This window comes from Aotus nancymaae, unplaced genomic scaffold, assembly GCF_030222135.1.
Source record: "Aotus nancymaae isolate 86718 unplaced genomic scaffold, 86718_ANA_hifiasm-v0.15.2.pri h1tg000083l, whole genome shotgun sequence".
In the NCBI taxonomy this organism is placed as follows: domain Eukaryota; kingdom Metazoa; phylum Chordata; class Mammalia; order Primates; family Aotidae; genus Aotus; species Aotus nancymaae.
Genome location: NW_026988498.1, coordinates 4,199,153 through 4,224,544, shown reverse-complemented (window position 1 = coordinate 4,224,544; position 25,392 = coordinate 4,199,153). Strand labels below are relative to the sequence as shown.

Sequence of the window (25,392 nt, the reverse complement as noted above, 5' to 3'; positions counted from 1 at the left end):
ATTGATGTTCATTTCTTCAAATCACTAATTTTAAGGGTCAATTATTATATGGAAATAGAAAATCAACACACCAGGTATTTGGTTTTTCTAACTTAGGTATATAAATAAATATTCAGAAGTTGGAAGAAATTGTATTTAGAGTATCAGTCCTTAAGATGCCAAACTGTAACACAGCCATTTCCATATTTCAGATTGGATCAAAAAAACAAATACCCAAAGACAATTATGAGAATCAGTTTTATGTTGATTTTTCAAATCAATCATTATTCCTTATTCTTCATGATCCTCACAGCTCAAATTTTAGCATTCAGATAATTATAACACACCTATAAATGGATTTAATTCCTCAAGCTCATGGCTTCCCTCTTGAATATTTACATTATTTCATAAAATGGTTATTTTATCTTGTCATAACCTAAGTACATATCAAATAGCAAACATTTTATCTTTTAATGCAGGCATGACCTATTTGAAAGATCAAACAAATTGCACGAAGTAATTAGAGGAAAATATAGCCATTACAGAATCTCCATTTCCAAGAGAGATGCTTACATGATTACACTTGTATTGTGAAATGTTCCAAAATCTGTAAAATACTCTATTTCTTATTTTATTTTATTATTATTATTATTATTTTTGAGATGGAGTCTTGCTCTGTCCCCTAGGCTGGAGGCAGTGGTGCGATCTCAGATCACCACAACCTCCGCCTTCTGGATTCAAGCAATTCTCCTGCCTCAGCCTCCTGAGTAGCTGGGATTACAGGCATGCGTCACCACGCCTGGCTAATTTTTGTATTTTTAGTAGAGACAGGGTTTCACCATGTTGGTCAGGTTGGTCTCGAACTCCTGATCTTGTGATCCGTCTGCCTCAGCCTCCCAAAGTGCTGGAATTACAGGCGTGAGTCACTGAGCCCGGCCTGTAAAATACTCTAAAAGGGCACTGATACTCAGGTAAGCAATATATAATCCAGATTTCCTCATATTTGCAATGAGCTACACTAGAAAGATAACAATAATGAAGAAACCAAAACAGCAGCCTATAGGATGAGGAGTGTAAAGGGCATAGGGAAAAAGGCATGAAAACGAGACTTCTCTGAATGTATTTTGTTACACAGCTTCCACTTTGGAGTTGGGTAAATGGTCTAAATACTCAGAAAGTTAAGTTTTAGAAAAATTCCCTATGAATCAAAACTAGATGAAATGGAGGAACCTCAGTGTATATCAAGCTGATGACACAACCAGGCAGAAACAAAAATCCTTTCAAGTGACTTTAGGACAGCATTTTGTCAGCATATCCACAGTGAAATGTATTTTAAGAGCAAATGCTGAAAAAAACCTTAGTCTTTAACTTCATTTAATAATCTTGGTAGTAGTAGTGATAGTGGTACTACTACTTTTAGACTATTTTATATAATTCTTGTTGAATAAAGCAAATAAATAATTATAATAATGCTCTTAAGACTCAGGATTTCTAATGAGAAAGAAAGCATGTGGCTGGGCGTGGTGGCTCAAATCTGTAATCACAGCAGTTTGGGAGGCTGAGGTGGGAGGATCGCTTGAGCCCAGGAGTTTGAGACCAGCCTGGGCAACATAGCGAGACCTCATCCCTATTTTTTAAATAACACAAATAAATACACAACGGTAATGTTAAATCTGAACTGGAAAATAGTATAAGTTCATTGATTTTTTTTTTTTTTCTTTTCAAACCCACCTATTTCCTATTTCTGTTCCTTGTAAAGGCCTAGAATGATGACATCCCAGTGGCAATGGGCATCTCTAGTGCCAGATTACGATTCCTAAACACCATTCATCATCAAAAGGAACCAATGTATCTGGGAGAAATTGCTAATTCCAGATCTGTGGAAATATATAAGATATACAGGAAATATACAAGATAAGCCTGGAAAGTTTTTTTTTTTTTTTTTTTTTTTACCAGAAAGTAAGAAAGCTATTAAACACAAATGGGGTTGTGTCGAAATCCAGTAGGCAACATGAAGGAATTGACATTGGTCAAGATGGTACAATATGAACACGAAAACAAAAGAGAAAGAGAAAGAAGAAGGGAGGCAAGGGAAGAGGGGAAGTGGGAGAAAGAAGCGGGAGAGAGAGGGGAGAGAGGAGAGGGGAGGGGAGGAGAGGAGAGGAGACAGAGAGAGAGAGAGAGAGACACCATTTCCTCTTTCCAAAACCCTATGCTCATCACTGGAGGTAACTATATCAACTCTATCAACTCTTTTCACTGAAGATTGGCAAGTAAAACAAAAAAGAGTTGTATATGTATCCTGCCTCATGTATGAAGTATATTTCAGGGTAACTGAAGTTCAACTTTATAGATGGTTTTCAGCTAATAAATGTGAAAGGAATGGCTGAATTAAAAAATGATTTCCCAATGAAATGATTCAGTATCACTAAGAATGTGACAATCTGACATTCTGTGCCTACTGATGTAGAGTAATAAGAAGTATATAGCAGCAAAATATACTTTAAGAAAAAAAGATTGAACTTAAATCTACTCAAGTACTTAGGACTAAATGCCAGTTACAGAGACAGAACAATAATTTAAATGCCACTACAAGGAAGTAAACAGACAAATCCTGAAAGTGAGATATTCTGCTGAATAAAAGATTTGGTTTCTTCAACAAATCAATTGCATGGCAAAAAGGAAGGGGCTGGGCATGGTGGCTCACACCTATAATCTCAGCACTTTGGGAGGCTGAGGCAGAAGGATTGCTTAAGCCCAGGAGTTTGAGACCATCCTGGGCAACATAGCAAGACGCCATCTCTACAAAAAATAAAAAATTAGCTGGGTGTGGTAGCGTGTGCCTGTAGCCGCAGCTACTTGGGAGCCTGAGGTGGGAGGATTGCTTGAGCCCAGAAGTTCAAAGCTGCAGTGAGTTATGATCGTACCACTGCACTCCAGCCTGGGCAACACTCCAGCTTTGGTGGCAGAGTAAGAATCCATCCCCCTTCCCCTGAAAAAAAGGAGGAGGGGCGTAGGAGTGTGGATTAGAAATAACAGGTCTAGATTAAAAGTTCTTACGTGGTATAGTTTGGATCCTGGCTAAACTGAAGATATTGTTGAGACAAATAAAGACATCTGAATATGGACTAGGTATTAGGTAATAACAAGGAAAATGTCTGTATAGCTTATGTATAATAACAGCATTGTGTTTATATGAGAAAATAACCATATTTTTAGAGCTGCATACTGAAGAACATAGAGGTGAAATAATATCAGGTTTTGAATTTGTTTGGAAACGCTTTAGGAATAAAAAGAAAAGGATCAAGTATGGCAACATTTTGATAACTGTTAAATCTATCCAAGTGGCCAGTATATGGACGTGTATTATTTTATTATTTATTTATTTATTTTGGAGATGGAGTCTTGCTCTGTCACCCAGGCTGCCGGGCTGGAGTGCAGTGGTGCAATCTCGGCTCACTGCAACCTCCACTGCCTGGGTTCACGAGATTCTCCTGCCTCAGTCTCCCAAGTAGCTAGGATTACAGGTGCACACCACCACATCTGGCTAATTGTTTGTATTTTCAGTGGAGACGGGGTTTCACTATGTTGGCCAGAGTGGTCTCGAACTCCTGACCACTCTGGCCTCGCCCTCCCAAAGTGCTGGGATTACAGCCTGAGCCACCGTGCCGAGCCTATTTTATTCTTTTACGTTTGAAAACATTAATAAAAACTTTTTTAAGAAGTTGGTAATATGCACTCAATCCAGAATGATTTAGGATCATTAATCACAAAACTAGGGCACTATGTCAATAGAATATGGCAATTTCTTAGGGGAAAATGTGCATTCATTATTTCACTAGATACATCTTTGCTTTTATTTTTCTTCTTCATATTTCTCCACTTCTAAATTGTATTCACCCTAAAGGGCTCTACTCAAATTCTACTTTCCCCAAACCTCTTTAGCCCTTCCTAGTTGAGAGTAATCACCTTCAACTTCTTTATAATTTTAAATGTATCTCTTGCAGTCCTTAATACTTCCTACCATCTACAGTGATATTTACTTATGCTCCTGAGAGAATTAACATCTGATTCAATTCACTATTTTCAAGTCTACTACCTTTGACATGGTTACATTATGTATATAATCAAAATCAGTATGTGTTAAATGCAGATCAACTTTTCAAAAATGTAAACCCTGAGAGTGTTGTCTAGGGTACCTTGAGGGTTCTTTTAAAAACCAGTCTCTGGAGTCAGAACTTCTAAAAGATTTTGTGATTTCAGAAAGGCTTTTGCTGCTCTGCAGCAAACAAGGGGGTGATTTTACTAAGAAAAAGCAAAGCCAAATGAAAGTGAACATTCAACATGGGTGGACCTTTCAGTAGTCTCTGAGCCTACAGTCTATAGAGGAGGATGGGTCATTATTTTATAAAAGATGCTTTCACATGAAAATGTTAAAAGTTGCAAGTTGGCCATAAAAGATACACCTTTACTTTTTATTTTTAGGATCAAATAACATCCCAAGTTATTTCAAAACATTAAAGGTAATAAAATGATATGCAGTGAACTTGAAAAATGAACAAGATTGTGATTAAGATTTGTATCTCATTGGAGGGTTATAAAATTCAGTTATTACTGAAGTCATGCTTGGAAAATCCAACATTACCACTTCAAAATATATTAAAATTTGAAAAAGCTGCTAGGTCTTACCAAAATCACCATGCTTTATATGAATTCTTATTGTCCTTTGTAAATAGGATGGAAAATATATAGTGTCTACTATATTTATTTATAGCATGTGCCATAGACACACACGTATATATATGTATATTCATCTGTGTGGCTAAGTGACTAATATGTTTCTGTATGCATGTGTGTGTATAAGTCGATACCACACGCCTGACCTTTGTGCTGTCATGCTCCTCTGAGACTGCCTGTTTAATATTACATCTCTGTTAATAAACAAATGGTCTTCCAACATGAGAATAAAGAGGATTTTAACAATTTGTTTGGAAAAAAAAGTGGGGCAATGGTAACTGTAAAATATAAGAGGAAATAAAATAATGTGTTTTTCCATACTGCAAATAAATCAATTAGTTACAAAAAGCATTAATATATTATTTAATGAATAATCATTTGAGTTACTTTAGAATTTAAATTTTTATGAACAAGAAGATTCATTTAAAAGAAAGGTGTCCAAGGGAGTTTGAAGCAAAACCACACACACACGCACACAGCTGTGTATGTATATATGTATGTATATCTATGTGGTTGTGTATATACATATATGTGTATGTATGTATATAAGAAAGCTTCCAAAATCTTCTCTGAGGCAAGAAGGGACTAATGAAATTATTACACTGACTTCAGATTCATACTAAAGTTCATTCTAAGATAGAGAAAAAAAGAAAAGGTCACTGCAGCTCATAACCTTGAAGGTCTTACTTAATATAGGGTTGAAGGCATCTGAGAGGCTGCTTTAGGTGCTAGCCCTCTGTCTCTTTGAGGTTCTGCCTCTAACATCCAGGACAGTGGAGAAGGGCTAGAGAAGTTTCCAGCCTCAGCCGGGGGTACGTGGCAAGCAGGCAGGGCACGTCTGCTGTGCAGACAGCTGTGGGATAAGGGCGCAGAGCAGGACACTCTAACGCGCCTCCCATGCTCCTCTTCCTTCTTGCTCCAATCCCACCCACGTCAACAACACGGGCCCTGCAGAGACCTTTGAACTGATGGGGAATCTTTGAATTGCTTATTTATGTATTGAGAGGGATTTCATTCTTGCTACCCAGGCTGGAGTACAATGGCACGATCTGGGCTCACCACAACCTCCACCTCCCAGGTTCAAGCGATTCTCCTGCCTCAGTCTCCGGAGTAGCTGGGATTACAGGCATGTGCCACCATGCCCAGCTAATTTTGTATTTTTTTTTTTTTTTTTTTTTTTTTAAGTAGAGATGGGGTTTCTCCATGTTGGTCAGGCTGGTCTTTAACCCTGACCTCAGGTGATCCACCAGCCTGGGCCTCCCAAAGTGCTGGGATTACAGGTGTGAGTCAACATGCCCAGCCTGAATTGTTTTAATTTAGATGTAAAGGGAGCACAAATAAGCAGAACAGCCAAATGCCAATCTAAAATGCATTTCCTATTTAAGAGCCATTTTTCTTCTTTTCATGTATTTTCTTTAAAACTATAAAATAACAGTACTTTACAGCACATGTACTGATTTACAGATGTATGCATACATACTAAAAAACAGCTCATGCTAGCAAGGCAAGAAAAGAGATGTAGAGGTCATTCAAAATTTACCCTGACCAGGGACTTTGAAAGCAGCCTCCACATAAGGCAGATACAAATTTCCTTGTATTAAATTATAAGCCAAATAAACAAAATGACAAAAACAATAAAAAGGTAGCCGGACATTCTGCCTTGCTCACTTGGCTTTGAATGGTTTGATGAGAAAAAGCATGGTCGTTTACTACTCACAACTGTAATTTACTCATTCTGTTCATTCCATTCAGAACAAATGATCCTAATGGCATTAATGACTCTCAATGTTCCTCAGTGTTTTAGCGGAACTCATATATCCATATACAGATCAATCAGTATTTCTCAATTGGGTTATAACATACATTAGAGATATATTCAAAACCAGATTAATGTCGAACATTAGTCAGAAGTACCCTACTAGTCTAAACTAGAAACTAAAACAATCCCTTACAAATACATATGGTTATCTGTATATAACTGGGTCTGTTAGAAAAAATACAATTTTAAAGGGAATTTTAAAGATCTTCTAATTATAACAAACTTTAGAAAAATATTATACTCAAGATGCACACAGTTATAAAAATAGAAGCAGGTAAGTTTATGATATCACAGACAGAGTTCAAATACATATATTAGGAACATTATGCTTTAATCTTTGGATGATGGCCCAGTACCAGTCACCATCTCATTTTTACCTAACAAACTTTCTCTGCATCCGGAGTCAAAGGATTTTATACCAAACGCTGAGATACTGGTAAAGAAATGCTGAAGCTTATGATTCAGCATGGGAAATACTGGTAGATCAGAATCTCCAGAAACTAGGATGTTAGCTTTTAAATATACCCATACAGTAAGGTAACACAAATTTTGTAATTTCGATAAAAAAAATTTTTAGTATCTACGATGCATACAGCACCGTGTGGGAGAACTCTAAAGTTTTCCCTCAAAAAGCTTGCTAATGTTACCAATGACTTACATAGTTTGAAACTCCAAACCAAACAATATTACATTTGACTATGCAGCATCACAATACTTAAAAACATATTTTGGGCTAGGCGCGGTGGCTCACGCTTGTAATCCCAGCACTTTGGGAGGCCGAGGCAGGTGGATCACGAGGTCAGGACATTGAGACCATCCTAGCCAGCATCGTGAAACAACCCTACAGCCCCATCTCTACGAAAATACTAAGAATTAGCTGGGTGTGGTGGCATGCTCTTGTAGTCCCAGCTATCCTGTATTCCTCAGCTACCAGGAGGCTGAGGCAGCGGAATTGCTTGAACCTGGGAGGTGGAGGTTGCAGTGAGCCGAGATCACCATTGCACTCCAGCCTGGCGACAGAGTAAGACTCCGTCTCAAACAAACAAACAAAAACATATTTCATAGGAAATTTAAAACAGCAACACAATTTATGGAAGGAACAATTCACAAATAAATAATGCAAATAGATGTTTCTTAGCACCACGAAATATATACACACACACACACACACACACACACACACACAAACCCAAAGGCCTCTAGCATCCAGCATGCCCGTCTGCTGGGCTTGCCCGTTTCTGTGCAGCACACATTTGCCCTGCCCCTGCCTTCAGCCCTCTCTCCTTTCCCTTTTCTGTCCCTAGGGTCTGAGTGGGCTTCATCCTACACCTCTAGTTCCAGGCGGCACACATGAGCCCCGTCAATCAGAGCCACCGTGTCTCCATGGGTACAGTGATTGTTTGAGGCTGGTCATATGATCTCAGCTAGGCCACTGAGAACTTGCTCTGGGACTCTTGGGCCCATTTCCTCTGGGTTGAAATCTTGGTAGATCATGTGCTGGAATTTACAATAGACCATCTCTGCCACCACTTTGGGCAAAGCTAAATCTGATAAAATATATTTTACAAAGCACCAGGGAAGAATCTATATGATGACTAAAAAGCAGGCAACAAATAGGTCACGTATTTTTTTAACAGACAAAATTTTTACTGTATTTATATAAAAATAAACTTTTAAGTGCAAAATAGAAACAATGTATCATTTTATACAGGGATTTACAATACTTATTACCAAAAAAGAGGAGTACTATAAAAAAAATTCCTACTTGATAATCTTGATTTTTTTTTTTTTTTTTTTTGAGAGACAGAGTCTCACTGTTGTCCAGGCTGGAGTGCAGTGGGATCACAGCTCACTATAGCCTCAAACTCCTGGGCTCAAGTGATCCTTCTGCCTCAGCCTTCCAAATGGCTGGGACTACAAGTGCACACCATCATGCCTGGCTTTTTTGTTTCTTTTGTTTTTTGAGACAGGGTCTCGCTCTGGCAACCAGGTCTGAAGTGCAGTGCTGTGATCTTGGTTCACTACAACCTCCACCTCTTGGGTTCAAGCGATTCTACTGCCTCAACCTCCTGAGTAGCTGGGATTACAGGTACGAAACCACCACACCAGGCTAATTTTTGTATTTTTAGTAGAGAAGGGGTTTCACCATGTTGGCCAGGCTGGTCTCAACTGGTCTGCTTGCCTTGGCCTCCCAAAGTGCTGGGATTACAGGCGCAAGCCACTGTGCCCAGCCCTAGGTAACTCAATATTTTGTGGAGACACGGTCTTGCTATGTTGTCCAAACTAGTCTCAAACACCTGGCCTCAAGTGATCCTCCCACAGTGCTGGGATTATAGGCATAAGCCACCACACTCAGCCCTGAGAACCCTGATTTAATAGCAGCAACAACATCAAATATATTGGCCTTAAAAACTGTTTTTAAACATCAGTTACTTATAAACATGAATGAATTCATAATATTTCCCAGTTTCCTTCACAGATGAATTTCACACATGTACTCCAAAGCATAAACACTGTCACAGAGGAAGCAATTATCTGCAGTATTATGTTTAAATGAGTAAACATAATACTTAACGAAGAAAAACTCACCAGAAACGGAGCCAGCACCAAAGACCTATAGATTTCAGAAGAGACCCGGGAATTGCCTGAATCAATATGTTAACTATTCCTCAACCGACAGCTTCCCCCAAAGAAGAAAGGATTTCTATAAAATGAACTCTCTCCCATGAGGGAGAATAATAGATCTAGCTTTTCATGTAAAATCACTAGTAGTTGCCTAGAGTCTTGTACAATTTTAGAACCATCAGATTTCACTAATTCTTCTTAAATATACGGTCATTTCATTCTCATGTACTGCTGGTGGAAATTTTAATTAGTACAGCCTTTCAGAAGATAATCTGGCATAATAATCTCTTAAACATTTTAAATGTTTACATTCTTTGACCTAGTAACATCTGAAAAAGCAAAAATCTGGCCGGGTGTCCAAGCACTTTGGAGGCCAAGGCAGGCGGATCACCTGAGGTCAGGAGTTCAAGACCAGCCTGACCAACATGGTGAAACCTCGTCCTTAAAAAAAAAAAGAAAAGAAAAAACAAAAATCTATACATGAAGATGTTGTTTCTCTATCTGTCACGCAGTGGCATGATCATGACTCAACTGTAGCCTTGACTTCCTGGGCTCAAGTGATCCTCCCACCTCAGCCTCCTGAGTACTTGGGACTAAAGGTGCATGCCACCATGCCAGGCTAATTTTTCTATTTTTTGTAGAGACAGGGTCTCGCCATGTTGTCCAGGCTGGTCTTGAACTCCTGGGCTCAAGTGATCAGTCTGCCTTGGCCTTCCAATGTCCTAGGATTATAGGCGTGAGTCACCACATCCAGCCTCTGATTTGTTTTTATAAAAATTGCTGAAATACCCATGGGACAGTCAGCAGCGATTAACTAAGGGAAGGGCGAGATTAGCGGGAAACTTTTGCTTTCTAGGTTACATATTTTGAAGCAGTTAATCTGTTCTGTGAAGGCCTATTACGTCCTGATCAGAGGTTTAGGTGTCTGTTTCTCAGATCTTCTTATGTAATCTTCATTTATTAAAATCCTAGCTACATATCCTTTTTTCCCATTTCTTAGCTGAAGGTATCTTTGCTTGTGGTGAGTTACGGATCTCTTGTGAATAAGGATACAGACTTCTTCCTCTCATCGGCTACTACTGATCTGACCATTTGTGTCTAGACGAGGAGAGAGCCAAGCTTGATGTTGAGTGGAAGTTACAAGATGCTGAGAGTTCAAGTGAGTATCAAAGGAGACTTCTAGGACAAGGCCTTTCTCTTCCCTTGGTTTTGTTCAGTTTGGGAAACTTCTGGAGCTAAGAAGACATTTATCTTTGTTTTCAGAACATCCAGTCTGGTACTATGATATAATGAAAATCTCCCAATTCTATTAAATCAGATAGTTTTTGCCTTCATTCAAGTTACCCTAATGCTCAAAATGGCTTGAAAATGGAGGCACCGGTCTCATCATCAACATAAAGGAAACATAAGGAGAAGAACCACACTGGGGGAAATAATGCTGGGTTCAATTTTGGAAATGCTATTTTTGAGGTGCTACTGGTTCACCCAGGCAGAACTTTCTAGTAACTGGGCAGATTAGTCTGAATCTTGGGGGAGAAATCTGAGCTGGTAATAAAGAAATGGCGGGGGCCGGGCGTGGTGGCTCATGCCTGTAATCCCAGCACTTTGGGAGGCCGAGGCGAGTGGATCACGAGGTCAAGAGATCGAGACCATCCTGGTCAACATGGTGAAAACCCGTCTCTACTAAAAATACAAAAAATTAGCTGGGCATGGTGGCGCGTGCCTGTAATCCCAGCTACTCAGGAGGCTGAGGCAGGAGAATTGCCTGAACCCAGGAGGCGGAGGTTGCGGTGAGCCGAGATCGCGCCATTGCACTCCAGCCTGGGTAACAAGAGCGAAACTCCGCCTCAAAAAAAAAAAAAAAAGAAAGAAATGGCAATCATCATTGCATAACAAACCTAAAGAGAAAATGAGAACATTTACAAAGAAGAAGCAGAGTTAACGTACCAAGGGCAGGAAGAAAAGAAGGGAAAGAAAAAGAAGTCCATAAAAGAAAAACAAAAGGAATTAATGATAAGAGGGAGTGAGAGGCAGGGTGTGGGGGCTCACGCCTGTAATCCCAGCACTTTACGGGGCCAAGGCGGGTGGATCACCTGAGGTCAGGAGTTCAAGACCAGTCTGGCCAACAAGGTGAAACCCTGTCTCTACTAAAAATACAAAAATTAGCCGGGCGTGGTGGCGGATGCCTGTAGCCCCAGCTACTCGGGAGGCCAAGGCAGGAGAATCGTTTAAACCTGGGAGGTGGAGGCTGCAGTGAGCCATGATTGCACCATTGCACTCCAGCCTGGGCGACAGAGCGAGACTCGGTCTCAAACAACAACAACAACAACAACAACAAAACACAAAAAGAGAGAATGAAAGACTGAGTCTGGCCTAGTAACATGACAATCAAAGGAACAGAAAGTTTCTGAAAGGGCTTAGGGGACAGTGTCCAAACAGCAAAGGGGGTTTGTACAGTAAGAGCTGCCGCATGTACTCTGGATCCGGGAATTGAGAAGCATCTAATGGTCTTAATGAGAAGCTGCAGAAAAGTTTCTGGGGCAGAAACCAGAAAGCAGAGGATTTAGGAGTGGACAATTGGAAGAAAGTACAACTAAAGAATACATTTTGAGAAGCAGAATGAAAAGCAGACATTACTTAGCTGCCTTCTCCTATGGCGGAAGGCTGATGAAGGTGAGGAGGGTTAGGGTGGGAGAAGGAACGGCTGGACAAAAATGAGAAAAAAGAGGAAGACAGAGGAGAGGAGCTAACAGAGGGAATGAACTTCCAGCGGGGGCAGGAAAGGTAGGAATGGAGGTAGCAGCTGAGGAGGGCTGACCTTAGACACATGCTCTTTCCTAGAGCCTGGATGACAAGCCATGGGGATACGATGGGTTTGGAACCCAAAAGGCAAGTCCAATCAGCCAGGGTAATGTGGCAAGGCAGTTCCATGTGCTGAGACTTGTGGCCACCACATTAAAAAAGGCTGCACATATTCTAAATGACAGCAGTCCTGCAGTGACATGGATATCCACTCTGTAAGCTACACAGGCAGGTGTGGGAGAAGAGAAGGAAGCTTGCGCCATGCAGTGCATTCTTTATGTAAGTATCTGAGTATAGTATAGGCCCATAACATAACAGGAAGTAACAGAAAGCAAAGGATTGAAATGTTCCATGTTGTTGGTAATAAGAGTACCTAAGTGTTTCCATCTGGAGGAACATATTCTTTTTTTTAAAATGCCAGAAGTGTGAGTATTTTGATCTTTAGGAGAAATTATAATCGGATACTATCCAAAAGGTTTCCATGATATAGCTAAATTATCTCTGCCTGTCACAGGTTAAGGAACATTTAAATTCTGGAAGTTCACATCAGCTTTTTCTAGATAATGAATCTTAAGTACCTTCCTATATTCACTCAATTAGTGATCGTGGACCTTGATAACACTGCAGAGAGAAAGTTTCCAACTATCATTCAAATCATATCTAAAAAGGTGGTCATAAATATTTTAAAACCTAAGTGAACTAATAAGACCTGGACCCATTAAGGATAAGATCTTTTACAACAAATTAAATAAAACAATTTATTGAAGTCTGGACTCAAGATAAGCTAGATTTACTAGCTGACCTTTTATTCATTTAAAGAACAAAATTAGCTCTAATTGCATTAGAATGGAATCCAGTAAATTTTCCTGAGTCTTCTAATGTGGCATCTATGTAAGAACTGCTGTAATTGTTTACAAGTAAGATGGAAATGCTTTGATTACAATCTCTCCACTTGTTTTACTGTGTAGTGAAAGTATTTCTGAAAACCTAAGGCCAGTTCTTCTGACAGTTTACTATTTTTTTCTAGTAAACCTATTGCATCTTTGGTGTTAATGAATAAACAGTATCGTGCCGGGGTAAAAGATAAATTTAGAGACTTTGTCATTATTCTAGGCAGTAAAAATAAGAGAGTAATACAAGGAAGTCAAAAAGCCCTTTTCTGGAAAAATCAGAAAAGGGAGGAGAGACCTGAATAAGACCCCTTTAACTGCTTCCTCTTGGATGTGGCTTGGAATGATAACTGAGATCTATGGGTTAGGGACTGCTGAATTTGTAAGTGCAGTAAGGTAGCAAGAATGACGTATAAAACCCACAACCTTTGCAGCAGTGGTTCAGCGTCTAGGAAATTTAACTGGTAATCTTAGTGTCTTTCCCTAGCATTAAAAATAGGCCATTTGAAAATTTTAAATACAGTCATTTGAAAATGTTAATGTCCCTTGTGAACTTTACCACAATCATACTTAAAATTCTTTTTTTGTCATTGTTATTTTGCTATTTATTTATTTAAGACAGGGTCTCACTCTGTCCCCCAGGCTGGAGTGCAGCGGCACAACGACAGCTCACTGAACTCCTGGGCTCAAGCAATCCTCCCACCTCAGCCTCCCATGTAGTTGGGAGTACAGGTGCATGCCACCACGTCCAGCTTATGATGTTTAGCTTTTAATGTAGGCAAAATACCTATAAATGTTTCGGTTTCAGTAGCAAGTTAACCAGGGAAAAATAAAACTACCAACATTCTTTAATCTTTTTTTGTGTGTGTATTTTTTTAAAAATCAAAAGCAGACAGTTTTATTAGGAGGGAAACATTAAAAACAGAAAAGCAAAAGGCCTTCCAAGCCTGGCAGGATGACGTTCTGGAATGTTCCCAAACTTTACATCTAAAGTATCCTTTTGTACACCAACTAGGCTCTTTGCCTTGCCTCCCCAGCACATTTTTATAAAAATGCAAAACTGACTGCCTTTTTCTAACTAAAATAAAATATATCCATTGCCTTTGCCTGCCTCTCACCCCTTATTCTGGTGTGAGCCCTCCTTTCCTTCTGGAACCTACCACTTCCCCTTCAGGGCAGCCTCCCTACCACGGGGGCTGGTGAAGCTAAGTCCTTCATGGGGACTGATACCGGAGGCCCGGGAAGTGGGGCTTCACCAGGGACTGTGAGCACCAAGAACCACATCAGTCTAAGTGGCCGGGACCACCTCTGCCCCCACGGACGCCAGATGAGGAGAGCGGGCAGAGCCCTAGGATACTCAGTGAGCCTGCAGGCGGCCCCACTGAAGTCACATGCACCCCTACTGTTTTTCTGTCTAAGCTGGTTTGATTTGGGTTTCTGTTACTTGCCATCAAGAGTCTGGATTAACACAGTACTGAAAAGGAAATACGAGTGTTTCCACTACAGATGAAGAGGTGCTTAAGAGCTGTCAGCACTGAGCTGTTCTTTCAGGCTTCCCTCTTGGAAGTGTGGGAAAGTCAACAAAAAATGCCTTTGGGTCACCTATAAAAACTGCTGTGGAAGACACTGTCCTTGTCATCTGCTCCAACATGGAAGTTAATTTTTAAATTTAGTGCCTTGAAAACCTGTCTCTCCTGAGAAACTGAGACACCTTCCTTTTAAAAAAAAATGTATTTCAGCTGAGCATGATAGCTCATGCCTGTAATCCCAGCATTTTGGGAGGCTGAAGCAAGCAGATCACCCGAGGCTAGGAGTTTGAGAGCAGTCTGGGCAACATGGTGAAAGCCCATCTCTACTAAAAATACAAAAAATTAGCCGGGTGTGGTAGTGCATGCCTATAATTCCAGCTACACAGGAGACTGAGGCAGGAGAATCACTTGAACCTGGGATGTGGAGGTTGCAGTGAGCTGAGATTGTACCACTGCGCAGCCTGGGCAACAGGGTGAGGGAGGCTCTGTCTCAAAAATAAAAAATAAAAAAATTAATAAAAATAATAAAATTAATTTTAAAAATGTATTTCACTTTTTGTCCTTACTGCTAGGAAGGCATGATCATATTTGACATACAATCATTTGCTCATTTTTCTTCCCTTGATCTTAGGGAAGAAGATCTATTTCTATTTCCGACTGTACTATATATACTCTTTACTTTCCACTAAATTTGTTTAGACTGGAAAACGATTATGTATGAATAAAAACCTCAAGTATACAAAGGAAAATTCAGGAAGTAGGATAAAAACCATTTGATACTATTTCTCTAAGGAATTTTTAACTAAAATACCACTACAAGTTTCACTCTGTTGAATGTCATTTGGCTAAATCTGGATATATTTTAAAATATAAATGCTTATTTTCCTTAAAAATATTTTAAATGATTATTTTTGTGACTGGCCATGATTATTCTCTACTTCTATTGTCAGAAAGCATTAATTGGAAAAGTTTAGATCACTCAAAGACAAGTCCCTATTAATATTGTTTTTAAAGATTAACAAACAAAGCTTTAGCTTTCATTTTCATTGTACGTAGAAAAAATTACATTACAACTATTAAAAACATCACATTTTCAGCACTTCCATTAGGATGAGGACTGATGAATGATGAAGTTACTGAATTGTAAGAAATCAATCCACTTGCCACTGGAAAGCAAAATGTCAGCAGAAAGAAAACTCTAATGCCAGAGATAAAGTGGTTCCTGAAAAATATCTTGACATAATTTGCATATTTTGAAAAAGGAGTTATATTTGTTAAACAGAATACCTACTGTGAACTCTCAAAGGGAATTTAGAATTACCATTGGTAACAATATTGTTCTCCAAAAGTCATCTCAAATGTTCCTGTATCACCTGATAAAATATATTATGAGATATTAATTAGAGAAAACATGACCAAGCTTGATGGGATGTCTGGAGGGGCCCAACCAGTCACCCCGTCTCTGGTGCTTGCTGATAAAGGCAGGAGTGCTCTGAGAGCAGGAGGAGACGTTGCTCACAACGGACCTGGGAAGGGGGACCCCTTGCCTGCGGGCAAGGGCGGGTGAGTACATGGAAGAGGGTGGAGGTTTCTTCTTTAGTCCTTGGGGGAAGACAGCAGCAAGAGAGACATTTGAGGAATTTGAGGGGAAGAACGCTTATTCCTCTACCCTGCATTCACCGCAAAATCTTTATGCAAATTTATATTTTTTCTTAATACTTTATCAATGTTTCACCTCTTTTCACAAAGGTGAAACTGAATTTGAGCTTTTTAGAAGAGGTGCAGGTCCTATTCTGCCAAGTGTTTCTTGACAATTCCATCCGAACAGTCCCTGTCCCTAAAATCCATCACATTACCTTGCTCCTATTGTCTTGACAGAAGTGAGTAAAAGGATGAATGCCGTAAGTTAGCCAACTCTACCTACACTTGCTCAAAATGACCAAACTGAATACAGAATAAGACGGGGAGGACAAATAACCTGGTGCCCCCTTTGCTGCCTGCTCTGCCCTCCATGGTGGCCGTTGCACTTACCTTGCCCCCTGCCTGAAGTCCAGGTGGGACCTCAGGATCCTGTCAACAGAATTCCAGGGGCAAGCTGAAACTTACTTGCTATCCCAGCATCAAGGCAATTTAGGCTGGACCAAATCTTTCAGCAATTCATCTAAATATGTTGTTTCTAGGTGTTGAGACTGTAATTTCAGGGTTAAGGTTTTGGTTTTGTCTTCAACATAGACTATGGGGAACCCTGGACACCCACTAGTGGAACACCTGTTAAAGGAATCTGAGTCCTTGGAAAGCCATCTTGAATTTTAACACTATCAGGAGGACGTCCTGGACTCACCATAGACTCCTTTAGAATACAGTTTCCAGGAATGTGAAATCAAGAGTAAAACAAGTTATTCCTGTCTTGCTTCAAGGAATAATAATGAGAACAGAGGAAACAATCCAAGTTCAAAGTACTTTTCTGGATCAAGGGCAGAAGACACAACTGCTTTATTTAAGACTCAGACTAAATATTGTCTTAAATATCTTCCAACGGGTATAATTTGAACCCTGTAAAGCTTTTTCATTTCTCCTAATTTCAGAAGATGAGTCTGCCTGTTCTTCAGCAATAAATACACCTCTGGACTATTCAAACTCCCCCTTTTGAATCCCAGTCTGCTCATTAATTTCACTTCAAAAGAGTATTATTCCCCCGCCCCAGGTGTGTGCAAATTCGGTAACCACAGGCATCTGTCACCTCCTTCTCCATTATCACTGTGGACTAAGCCAAGTATCATCCTACAAACACGGAAGATCACTGAAATTTGAAATGTTATATAATTTTCATGTGTCATAATACATTCTTCTTTTAATTTCTTTCAGCCACTAAGAAATATAAAACACATTCTTAGCTTGCAGGTCACAGAAAACAGGCAGTGGCCTGGATTTGGCCCATGGGCCATCATTTGCTGACCTCTAATTTAGAACCTTTCTCCCACCACCCCGCCCCACAAAAAGCACTTTACTGAATAAGTCTCTACATAAAATTCTATTACTATGTGACTTAGTCCTCTTTCTTTCTCGCTCTATTTTAATTTAAAATGTAATCTATTTCACTTCATTTATCTCTTCGTTCATTATAAGGATTTTCCTGCATCTCCCTTTGGTCAAATGGGGGTCATTACCTACATATCTGAAAGTTTACATGATACATAATATGCTTTCAAGGGCAATTTGTCTAGAATACCTGGGTATTATAATTTCTCTGATACTGGACATTTTGTTCCAGACAAATGAGATTTATTTCTCACATCTTTCACTATCTCAGGTGTGTGAGTGCTTTATTGAGAGGGGAAGGTAGAATAAATAGTCAACAGAATGCCTAAAAGATGCTTAAGGGTAGGTGAGTTGAATATAACTATCAGTGCCTTTTATTTTTTATTTTTAGAGATAGGGTCTTGCTCTGTTGCCCAGGCTGGAATGCAGTGGAATGATCACAGCTCACTGTAGCCTTGAACTCCTGGGCTCAAGTGATCTTCCTGCCTCAGCCTCCCAAGTAACTGGGACTACCAGCATGGCCCACCACAGCTGGCCTTTCAGTGCCTTTTAACAAACCTTAGTGAGCAGGCCAAACTTCTGTGTGGGCGTCAAGATTAAGTAATGGTGAGCTACTGAGAAATGGGAATAACTATGAACTGCAGGAGAAAAATACTTGTTGAATGATGGGTAACAACATCTTCCTCTTAGAGAAATGAGACCAAATGCAGAATGTGCATGGAGATGGAAGAGTTACTTTGGTTGGGTCTTCTCTGAGCTACACTGTTTAAGGGATGAGGACATTATTCACACTTCTGTCGGAAAGATAGGGGTACTAGGTATCCCAGGTATCTGGTTGAAAAAGCACTGAATCCACAGTATTTTTGTTAGATTTCCTAGGTCTCTACTGGCACAACCAAAAAGAGTACTGTGGAAATTATCTAAAAAATCTAGGTGAGAAAAACAGGAGCCATCTGGATTTTCTCCTTTAAATTTTCAGAGGCGTAAACACTCTCCTGGAAAAGAAGTTGCCTCTCTGCTCACATTCCTTAGAATCATGCTGAACTTTTTCTTTGCACTACACATGGAATTGATAGAAGCAACAGTATTGATACATGTAACTTTCAAGATGAAATGAACCACTGAGAATACAAAGCAAATTTTCTGTCCTCTATCTACTAAATAAATTCATGCCTCCTACTCTCACTTTTATGGCTAAAAATTGAATGTAAATGGAATGCCTTGTAAGCCTATTTTCAACACAGTATCTGATTGCAATGCAAACTGCATTTTCAGGCTTAATGGGAAAAAATAAGGTTGTAGTATTTTTATGTCGTGTATTTTATTTAAATGATGCATAACATGCTTTTGGAACAAGGAGAATGATTTTCAATGTGAGTTACAAACAAACAAACAAAAAACCAATGTTTCATTACCTTAACAGGATCAGGTAAGACCACTGTAGGCCTTAATGCTTCCCCAAAAAAAATAAATAAAAGAAAAATATCCAACAGATTAAACATAAAGACCAGTGGGTTGATACGATGATTCCATGAAAATTAAGACAAACAGAAAACATGGGGTTTACATTTCTAGTGCTCTCTAAGGGAGTGAACTAAGACATCAGTTGTGACTATTATATAGTGTCTCTCCAAGCCTTTGGCGTATCTTTGTTTTACAGGTACAGAATAAAACCATGTGCCATCTGAGCAAAAAGAGAATGTTTGTTCTTCGTCATGGTGATAGATACTATGTACTTGAGAAAGTGTAACACTGCATCCACCTGGGTGTAATGTGGCAGTGAGTCCACTCAGTACAGTTTCTTATTTTTCAGAAAAACTGGGACCTTAAACACTATCCAGAAATAATGTCAGGCACTAGTCTTTAAAAAAGAGAAAAAGAACAAGAAAAAACAATCCTCTATGTTAAATAAAGTGAAAAGCATTTACTCTGTGGAAGAAACCAATAAAAACTTGAAAACGAAGAGTTGTAAAAACAAAGCTTGACCCTCCACGTTCATACCTGGGAGAAACTTGTGGAGTTCTAAGTCCATTAGGAAAGGGTAGAGAAGGTTAAGTTTCATTTGTTTCACTCTGATTCAAAACGTTTATACTTACATCTTGTCTTGGCCAGCACCGACTCGGAGAGTTAATCTGGGGATAACCGGACTCGGGGCCAGAGCGACTGGTTCCACTTTTATCTGTGGAAGTTAGCACGTGACAGTTCAATATGGTTTTTCCAACAAAAGTACCTCCTACCACTCCTCCTACTCTCCCGCTCCCACAAACTCAGTAAAAAGTTGAAGCCTTAAATATGGCTAAAATCCTAGACGTGAAGACAATCCAGGCCATTCTGTGTTTTTGTTTTTCAACAACTGAAGGCTACCTGGCATCGTGAGAAAGCTACAAACTTTAATCACATTATGTAAATACGGTAGTTATTTCTATACGTTTGGGTTAATTTTTGGATTTAATTGTATTTTTAGAATTTTTAAACAAAAATTATTATCTAGATCATTTTTGGTGGAGAATTTAAATAATTACCAGACTTAATAAACAGAAAAAAACTGCAATGATGTCTTCTCTGTAAGATAAAAGCATCCGTTTATGTTACTTGACAAACATTAAACTCATCTTAAGTCTGCATTGTCAAATGAGAAAGCTGAATTACTAGTTGTAACTGTAGCATTAAACTGTTGTATTTTTGGCTAGAGGTAATACAATCTGAAGTGCTTTAAAAGAAAACAAAATCAGGACAGGCGCAGTGGCTTACTCCTGCAATCCCACACTTTGGGAGGCCAAGGCAGGCAGATCACAAGGTCAGGAGTTTGAAACCAGTCTGGCCAACATGGTGAAACCCCATCTCTACTAAAAATACAAAAGTTAGCCCAATACAGTGGCATGAGCCTGTAATCCCAGCTACTCGGGAGGCTGAGGCAGGAGAATCGCTTGAACTCGGGAGGTAGAGGTTGCAGTGAGCCAAGACTGCACCACTGCACACCAGCCTGGGTGACAGAGCAAAACTCTGTATCAAAACAAAACACACACACACACACACACACACACACACACACACTTTCTTTTGGAAATGATTTGTGGTGAAGGCAATGACTACTAAATAAGGTGAAGACCTCACAAATATCTGACCTATTAGTCAGAAGAGAACACAGAAACTAAGTCTGATGTTAAAGGGTCTCTTCAGTTTTTTTAATTTGCAGATCATATAATCCACATTTTGAACTAACAAACTAAACAAAAGCTCTGCATTTCCAAATGACTGTCTAGCTCAGAGTTTTTCAGTGGGGGGTGGCCTAGGATTGATATTTTTTGGGGGATGGTTCTTTGCTGTAAGGAACTGTCCCAAGCACTTGCCAGTAGTTCACTGTTAGTCACTAATGGTTGCAAACCATTAATTTATGTATTTCCAGCTCGAGAATTAAATCATAATAGAACCGTGTAGTGGTTCTAAAGGGGAATGAATATAGAAAATAATGAGCAACACATTGTAAAGTTAATATAGTACACGTATATCAAATCTTGTTATTTTATCATATGTATTTACATGTCTCTTCCTACAATGCAACACATTGTAAAGTTAACATAGTACACGTATATCAAATCTTGTTATTTTATCATATGTATTTACATGTCTCTTCCTAGAGTTGTTTTTTAAATCCTCCAGCCTATCAAAATCTACTGCTTCAACCATGCTCTTGCACAGGGCCTGGCATGCGGGAGACGCCCAGTAGGCATCTGTTGAATTATCAGCTTCCCTTGCCCCAACTCTCTTGCCTCTTACTTATTCCACCATACATCCAGGAACAACCTAAAACTATCCCCCAGAGCACTGAGTGATACCAAAGGAAACTTCTAAGAATCCAACTTCATCTATGCCTCCCATACTAGCTGTTTACCAGCTAACCCAGCTAAGGGCAGAGACCATGCATGTTTTGTTTACTGCTGTCTTCTAGTGCCTGTCTCAGCATCTGACACTAGAAATCTTAAGATACGTGTAAAGCATGACTATGAAGCAATGATTTCGACCTTTACCACTGTCATGACCCTTCCCATAACCTCCTTTCCCCTTCCACGCATCCAGCTCCACAGGAAACACTAAGGCCACCAGTATTGAAGGAGGTCCTTCAATTCCCCACACACTTCTCTGCGCCCACGATTACACTAGCATCTGTCTCCTGCTGTCTTCTAAAGAAGCTTGCTCCATCTCTGCTTATTTATTTACAGTATCTTCAGTCTCTCTGTTCCACTAATTATTTTCATCTCACTCTTAAATGTGCTCCACTCTACCTTCAACATTTTCTTACCTTCTCTTCAACCTCTAGCTAGCAACTTCTCACGCGTTTCGATGTTAACTTCATTGTCTGTTTTCTCACTTCTTCATTCCTTAACCCTTGCCAACTGCCTCATGTCCCGGCATGCTTTTCCATTATAGTCTTCTCATGCTCCTTCCTTCTCCTTTAAAAGCTGTCTGCTTTCACCTGACCTTACTAGGCCCTCTCCCCTTGTCATGCTAGTTTCCTTAGTGATCTCATCTCTGCCCACGGTTTCAACTGTAACTCTAAAATATGTCTTCAAGATCTCTGTCTGGATTAGCACTGATTGACACTAAGGCCAAAATATGAAGTTGCCTATTAAATATTTCCAACAAATATCCTGTATTCACACTCAAATCTTATCAACTTCCCACAAAACCACTCCCGCCCCCTAGCCAGTCTCACTCTTAGCTGATGTCTCCTTCATTTACCTGGTCTTGCAGACAGTATGGTCCAGGGTCAAGGGTCATGTCATGAGGGGAATGGGTGGTGGGTGGAGCAAGGCCCAGGCATAACTAGAGTTTGTGTGCAAGTCATGTATATATATACATATATATATATTTTTTTTGAGACAGAGTCTTGCTCTGTCGCCCAGGCTGGAATTCAGTGGCATGACCTCAGCTCACCACAACCTCCGTCTCCCAGGTTTAAGCGATTCTCCTGTCTCAGCCTCTTGAGTAGCTGGGATTACAGTCTCACACCACGATGCCCGGCTGATTTTCTGTATTTGTATTAAGAGACGGGGATTTACCAGGCTGGCCAGGATGTTCTCGAACCCTAACCTCATGATCTACCTGCCTTGGCCTCCCCAAAGTGCTCGGATAACAGGCGTGAGCCACCATGCCTGGCCGTATCCAGTATTTTTTTTAACGAAGAGTTTTATATCTAACAAATCTGAAAACAAATGGTCCAGTCTTTATTTTATGAACTATTTAAGACTTCCTCATCTTTCTGTGTTATCTGTGGAATAAACAAATATAACAAAAATAAGCAAACATTTATAAGCTACCTATAATTTGCCAGGCATTGTTCTTGGTTATATTCCAGATGTGCTCATTGAGGTTTTTAAAAAACAAACATGTAGGGTAGATAGTGTGGGTTTCATTTGACAGGTGAAGTGATCATATATGTAGCAACCATTTTTCCTTCCTTTTCCATTTTCCCTTTCTGTTCTAAAGTCACACAAATAGCACAATTGAGACTGGATGCAGACTTTTTGATTCAGAGAATGAAAAATTATATGAAGTTCTTATATTCTTCAACTCTAAAAATTTTAGGGTTACATATTTATCAGTGATGAGGTATTAGAAGTAGTATTTCTTATTTTTTCAACTAACAACACTAGCATATAAGCATTCAAATAACTGTTTAAGCTCTAATTAAAAATAAAGCTGTTTGACCTACCTTTAAACAAATTCTGCTCTACTATTCAATTGTGTATTTCGCCCATTTCTATTACCATAACACCCAATCATGATAACTTAATACTTGTATAGCACTTGGTGAAATGTGTCTTATTTAAATTATCCAACTCTTTAACTTGAGGAGATAACAAAAAATACAAAAAAAAATTATGCAACTCTATTTTCACAACTGTATAGGGTAGGTGTGGATGGTGTTATTATTCCCTTGTAAGAGCTCAGAAACAGTAAGTGCTTTGCCCAGAGTTACAAAGTTAGTAAGTAAATAGCCTAAATCCAGGTCTCCTGACACCAAACTCATACCCTGTTCACCATACTGCTCCTTGACTCTTTGGCACACATTGTAAGTTCTTTTTCTGGTAATGCTGAAGGCTTACATGGAGCTATTCACTTTATTTGTCAATATCTCTTAAGATAAATGATACATATTTGTGAGATGGTTAGGGTTAGTTATAAAACTTTTTTATTCTATATGGAAGGTTAACTAGTTTATATGGAAATTGAGATTAACCTTGGCCTCACCTTCGCTCAACTAAACTAGCTGGGTTTTTGACGAAAAATGGCTTAATGGCTTGGCCGAACAGAGGAATCAAGACGTGATCTATTTATTACCTACTATTAAAAAAACTAAATGATTCAATATGTACAAATTAAGTAAACAAAAGTGGACACACATAAGTTAGATTTAAAATGGTATGAATGTGCCCTGAAGGCAACAGGTATTCAGTGAACTGGCTGAATGAATGAATGATTCACAATCTGATATCTCAGCTCAAAGTTTCATCTGTAATTATGGTGGTTGTATCATCTAAACACAGATGCCTCTGACAGGAAAAGAGGGAGTTACTGATTATCCCACATAACTGGGACTGTCCCAGGCAAACCAGGATATGAGGTAACCCTATCTAAAAATTACTTAAATACTTTTATTTCATTCCTAAAAACAAGTTAAATTAGATTGAACTTGAGAAAGTTCAAGCGATTATAGAAAAAGATTAATGAGGATGCTAATAATACAGATACAGAAAGTACAACTTCTAAATTAAAATTTCTTCCCGGATTTTTGCTTCCATTAACTTTATCTGTGTGCTTACCAAAATAAAAACAGAAGTATTTCCTACAATCGTAAAATAATTTCTCATGTGTACTTCCCAGAAAACAACAAACAAAAGGATGACTTCAACCACGTAGATGACAAGACTAATGCCATCTTTTAATGGCATGAAGCCAAAATCTGGGGCCAAGATGAGCTTTTAAGGGTTAAAATAAAAGAACAGCACTTTGGAGTAATGCTGAGAATTGGGGCACACAGAAGAGCATTTACAGTGGATTACTAAGCTTCCCAATTCACCAAAGAGGTAAAGTCCAGCAATATAAGACTCCTTTGTAGCTAACTAAAAATACATTGTCAGTGGATTTGTCCAGTTTTATGTATAAGCAATACTTCTTTCACCTGAACTAATACTAGTAGTCATATAAGCCCCTTATTGCCATGTGCTGCATTTTTTTTGTTAATCTTCAAGGATTTAGCTTCTTTGCCACATACCTCAGGGCACCAACTGATAAAGCTCTAACTCTCCATTTTTCCAGGACACCAGCAGTGCGGCCTTGCAAAAAATGAAAATCGCTCAAGAGATTTAAAGGGGAAATTTATTTTTAAAATCCTGACTTGAAGCAAAGAGGTGGATTTTTAAAAAGCTTATCTATAAAGAATCAGTTCAAATTTAAATTATATCTTGGAACTCTTTCATGCATTCCAGCTTTAAAGTTTATCTTTTGACAGGGACTTTCTGCAAAGGTAATGGGCAGCTTTGTCAATATAATCTGTCCAAGGTTTTTTATTTTTTATTTTTTTAATGTTAAAGTCCTTTCATTAAAAAAAACTCACCATATATGTATACTAGCTAGGGTAGCAGCAAATTTAGCAGGTGCTAATTCAGATTCCCATCTACTGCTGATATATTAGATAAAATCTCATAAATAGTACTGATGAAAGCTGAATGAAATCACCTAACATCTGGATGCTGAACTATGGCTGGAACCATCTTGTATCTCTCAGCAATTAAGGTCTTTACATTATTTCCATTTAGAAACACAGTCTAAGTAAACTCTGATAACGATTTAAAATACTAAACAGAGAGTCAGAAGATGTGCAGTTGTGGTTAAGTATAACAAGGCTATACCATGTGGACAACTGAGACAGAACATGGGCATGCTCAGAGTGTACAGTCATGAAGGCTGG

The 25,392-nt window shown here is 39.1% G+C and overlaps 1 protein-coding gene and 1 long non-coding RNA gene across 2 annotated transcripts in view; one reads left to right on the top strand and one right to left on the bottom strand.

Annotated features, from left to right (window-relative positions):
• Nucleotides 1–25,392, bottom strand: part of TAF3 (TATA-box binding protein associated factor 3) — a 195,756-nt gene that overhangs the window by 19,011 nt on the left and 151,353 nt on the right. Inside the window, exon 4 of the mRNA XM_012443369.2 lies at nucleotides 19,517–19,599. Coding sequence (XP_012298792.1) covers nucleotides 19,517–19,599 — 83 coding nt within the window. The remainder of the gene's footprint in view (nucleotides 1–19,516; nucleotides 19,600–25,392) is intronic.
• On the top strand, nucleotides 15,863–24,937 carry LOC105710882 (uncharacterized). The gene is made up of 3 exons (XR_001105905.3): nucleotides 15,863–15,944; nucleotides 24,306–24,508; nucleotides 24,741–24,937. It is a non-coding gene; the product is annotated as an uncharacterized LOC105710882 (long non-coding RNA).